The sequence below is a fragment of the Acromyrmex echinatior genome, chromosome 18 (assembly GCF_024713525.1).
Source record: "Acromyrmex echinatior isolate Ae372 chromosome 18, ASM2471352v2, whole genome shotgun sequence".
Lineage (NCBI taxonomy): Eukaryota > Metazoa > Arthropoda > Insecta > Hymenoptera > Formicidae > Acromyrmex > Acromyrmex echinatior.
In genome coordinates, this window is record NC_141869.1 from 7,756,147 (window position 1) to 7,760,508 (window position 4,362).

Sequence of the window (4,362 nt, forward strand, 5' to 3'; positions counted from 1 at the left end):
TGATTGATCAAACAACAACCACTATCCAAGACGAAGGTGTGTTGAATTGTTTGATGTCAAGTTGCAGTGTCGAATTGTGCGATGTCGAATTATTTAGCATCGAATTGTGTGGTGCCAAATTGTGCAGTATCCAATCGTGCGGTGTCCAATCGTGTGATGTCAAATTGTGTCGTGTTAAATTTTTATAAGAAATTTAAAAGAAATAAACACAACAGAGAGTCAGGACTGTGTGGTACTATATATACTCGACGGTAGGACGGAAGTCTACCAATATAGAGGAAATCAAGTCTCAATTCGAATCTTGGAGCGTCCTGATACTTTTCTCGTATTGTCACTTATTTCTTACATTATACAGTGTGTCCAGTCATGCTGTATCCAATTGTACGGGTCTAATCGAGCGGTGTCCAATCGTAATATGTCTAATTGGGTGTCATTCCAATATATATTTTATAGAGGTATATTTTATATCAGAATATATATTTTCATACTATGCATTAACAAATGTCACACTGAATCTATTTCTTGAACTTTATTTCCATACTAACAGAAGAGATAAAATGTTGCATTATATTAATCATTAATCTTCCAATGTATGGTCATCACCTGGATTAATGCCTACCAAGTCTAACTCTTGTGGTAAGCTTAATAAATTAAGTTGTTGATGTTGAAATTCAAAAAAATGCGATATTTCCAATATTTGCTGACGATTCCTTTTATTCTCATCTCTGTTTATTAAAATTGTTCTATATAAAATGCAAACGAAAATATAAATTTTACCGAAATGTTTATACTTACGCAAATAACCGATTGATATACTCTTCAAGCCATTTATTGAGTCGATTTATCATGTGCTTCTCTCGATCATCTATCACCTATAGATTATGTCAATTATAAAATAGTTGCTAATTATTTTAATAATGTTCAAACTTTTAATATTTACTTATTACCCTTTAAAAAGAGTTGGACAGTGTGGGCTAATATTCAATTTCCGTAAAAAATTAATTGAAATATGAAATTCTCGCAAGAAACTGGCAGATAAAAAATCGATTTAAGCTGTTTCCTTTATCTTAAAAAAACTTATACTCCATTTAGGATTTAAAAAATTAATAGTAATAATAATAAATATTTACTTGTAAGTGTGTTTCATGCGAGGCAGTAAGAATAGTAGCCAAAGTATCGTTATCGCAGCATAGATCCTTAAGATAAAATGCCTCGTCCTCAAAACTTAGAGACTGTAAAACTAATTCAATTATGTTATTATATTCTTTCTCTGCGTTTCGTAATAGCGAAAAGTGTCCTTGTGCAGTTTCTAGGAACGAGTCGACCATAGTTGTTATATTTATCCTGAACACCTCGTTTATATCCTTTTTTTTTTACAAAAAAACAAATCATTGCTCTGAATAATATGATTATTATTTTTATAACTTGTTTTGTATAAATTAATATCATATGCACGTACCTCCATTTGATCATGCAATATAATTTCTTTAGACATTAACTGATTTTGTATCTTGGACAATAAGTCATTGAATTCATTAAACAGTTCTTTTGTTTTTGCGATGGTACTCTCAATTTCCTGCTCTTGTTTTTCTATCAAAGCTTCCATCTCATTTTTTATATTTGTAAATATCATTGTCCTTTTTTCAAGTACTTCATTCACAATTCTTAAAATAAAGAAAGATGTTGAGTAATGTAGTCATTATCACATTAATAATTAAAATAGATCATAATTAAAATAATCACAGTTTTATAAGTGGACTCCCATTTAATTCTTATAATTGTTTTGTCTTTACCTTCTTGATTCATTTTGCGCGTTTGTTTTGCCTTCATTAACAGCAATTTCAAATAATTTTATTTCCTCCGCTCTTCTATCATTCTCTCGTAAACCTAGTTCATATAATTCGTGACATATTGCAACAAAAGACTTTTTGTACTCCTCGAATGCATTTTGTGTATTTTCATTTATCGTGGATAACGTTTTACCTGCTACTTGCACGTTTAAATAAATTATATTTTGTAAACAACAGTAAGACATGAAATGTAAATTTACCTTTATCAGAAGAAAACATTTGTTGGAACAAATAATCTTCATCAAGATGCTCCACATATGATGCAAATAGTAATAAGGTTTTATTTTCAAATTCTTGCTGCAACTTCAATTCTGTTTGTATTTTTTCCTCGTTTTCTATGAGATGACTAATTATACGACTATAGAAATAAAACAATATAATTATTAATTTATAAAAAGTATTTGAAAAGTTCTCTTTTGTAGTAAAATTAATAATCACTAATGCTTATCGATGGCAGATTGACGCTCGTTTTCGGATATCATTTTATATTGACAATATGTCAACTGAGGTATAAATGCGAACAAATAGTCCAAGTATCCATCTATCTTCGTGCAAGGATTATCGCATGTGTTTAAACTTTTGAGCGATTTAAAGTCACGGAGATATACAACCTTGGAACATCAATGGAACTTTATGAATGACAGAAGGCGATAGTTATAAATTAATCTTACATTTAAAATCATCTTAAGTACAATCTTAAGATGCCGCACAGTTATTTCGCACGTTGATATATATAAAATAGGATTATAGAAAGATTATTTAAGGTCAGATTTATATGTATAAAACAATTTTAAATATAAAATTGAACGATTAAAGAAGCGCGAGAAAATACAAGATACTTATATAATCATATGTACATGCTCCCAGTCATCGATCTTGTTTTTACCAATGTTCAAAATAATCAACTTCTTTAAATCGCTTATATTCTGTATGATCGAGATTTCGTTATTATATAAAAGCAAAATTTCTAGCTGATGTAGATTATTCAAGTTTTCCATAATTTTGATGTGATTAAACGAAAGATTCAGTTCCTTCAAGTGGCAAAGCTCATCCAAATTTTCGATTCTCTGGATAGCATTATGAGACAGTGACAGTTTAACTAGATTTTTCATAAACCAGAGGTGATCGATATTTAAAATTCCTGCAAAATGATGCATATAAAGCATTAGTCTTAGTCGTAAAATAGCGTTTAGGAGCCGTGCATACACTTTCTATAACGTACCATAAGGGTATATTCACACAACTTGCATAGCCGCATAAACGAGCATTAAGAAAATTATCCAATCACATTTCTCTTATAAAGTTGCACGTAAAATGTGATTAGATAATTTTCTTTATGCATTCGTTTATGCGGCTAAGTAAGTTTGTGTATTCTAAGAGTTGACCAATCAGAGCTGAAAGTTTTTGAAAATTCTTGACTGTGATTGGCTAATACGATTATTGTTACAGAAAGTGTGTGCACGGCTCTTTATGCATAGTCTACAAATGGCAATAGCAGTAGTGGATGAATCTGTAAATACGTTGTCTACAATATACGGAGTAAGAAGTAAAAGTAAGAAATTGACCAATTACAGTCGATTGTTCTTCTCACATTCGACTGTGATTGGTCAATTTCTTACTCTAATGTTTATAATACATGGAGTAAAGAGTAAGAATAAGAAATTGATCAATCGCAGTCGAATGCGAGAAGAATAATTGACTGTAATTGGTCAATTTCTTATAGGTCTTCTACAATAAACCATTAGTCATTGACAACTGTGATTGGTCAATTTTTAACTTCTGACTTCTGACTTCTGACTAAAGTCTTATTGTAGAAAGCCCACTCTTCTTATCTATGTATTATAAACAACGCCTCACCCACTATTACCATTGGGTGCTTTCCAGCAGGAGACACAAAAATGACACAGTGTAATACAGTGAATCATTACATCCTTATTGTTTGTTAATGTTATTAAAAAAATGAATACGATATGACGAAAATGATATGACATCAGGCAAAGATGACATCGGGCCGTGTAAATGTTGTAAAAGACAAAACGATACTCGTATCACTAAATAAAAGGCATTCATAATAATTGAATATGCATGGCTTATACTTACTCAGAAACTCGATTCGAATTTCCTCCAAATTGTTCAGTTCGATTCCGTCTTCGATAAACAGTCTGCCGCCTTCTTTCTTTGGTCCCTGATCTATCGCTAGAGAAATAAGCATACTTCTCGTTATCACGCCAGGCTCCGTGGCTTCGCGCAACATGCTAATCGTATCTATCTTATCCATCTTGTATCACATCATTTTACGTCTCAGGTCTCAATTTCAACCATCACCATGGTTTCAACCACCATACTGAAGTATAGATCCTCTAGATAGAGATCAAACAATGCGGGCTACTTCATGATTGGTTCTGTCATTTATTGTGAAAGTGGATGCGAGACTCCGCTATGTTGGAGCATGTTGGAGCATGTTGGAACATGCGACATGAACAAACTTTTTGTCTGATCTCTACCTCTAGAG

At 31.8% G+C, this 4,362-nt stretch overlaps 1 protein-coding gene across 3 annotated transcripts; it reads right to left on the reverse strand.

Annotated features, from left to right (window-relative positions):
- Nucleotides 1-460: 460 nt before the first annotated feature.
- Nucleotides 461-4,144, reverse strand: LOC105144764 (dynein regulatory complex subunit 3). Of its 3 annotated transcripts, none has more exons than XM_011053882.2 (9): nt 3,951-4,144; nt 2,708-2,991; nt 2,289-2,461; nt 2,051-2,208; nt 1,794-1,887; nt 1,460-1,664; nt 1,131-1,364; nt 796-872; nt 461-725 (listed from the first exon to the last, which is right to left on the reverse strand). In XM_011053882.2, the coding sequence occupies exons 1-9, from the start codon at nt 4,126-4,128 to the stop codon at nt 578-580; spliced, it is 1,551 nt and encodes a 516-aa protein (XP_011052184.1). In that variant the 5' UTR covers nt 4,129-4,144; the 3' UTR covers nt 461-577. The 3 variants fall into 3 exon arrangements, with proteins under 3 accessions (XP_011052184.1, XP_011052182.1, XP_087271921.1); XM_011053880.2 differs by having other exon boundaries at nt 1,794-1,986; nt 3,951-4,143; XM_087415795.1 differs by lacking the exons at nt 461-725; nt 796-872 and adding an exon at nt 881-1,028 and having other exon boundaries at nt 1,794-1,986; nt 3,951-4,143.
- Nucleotides 4,145-4,362: the final 218 nt, after the last annotated feature.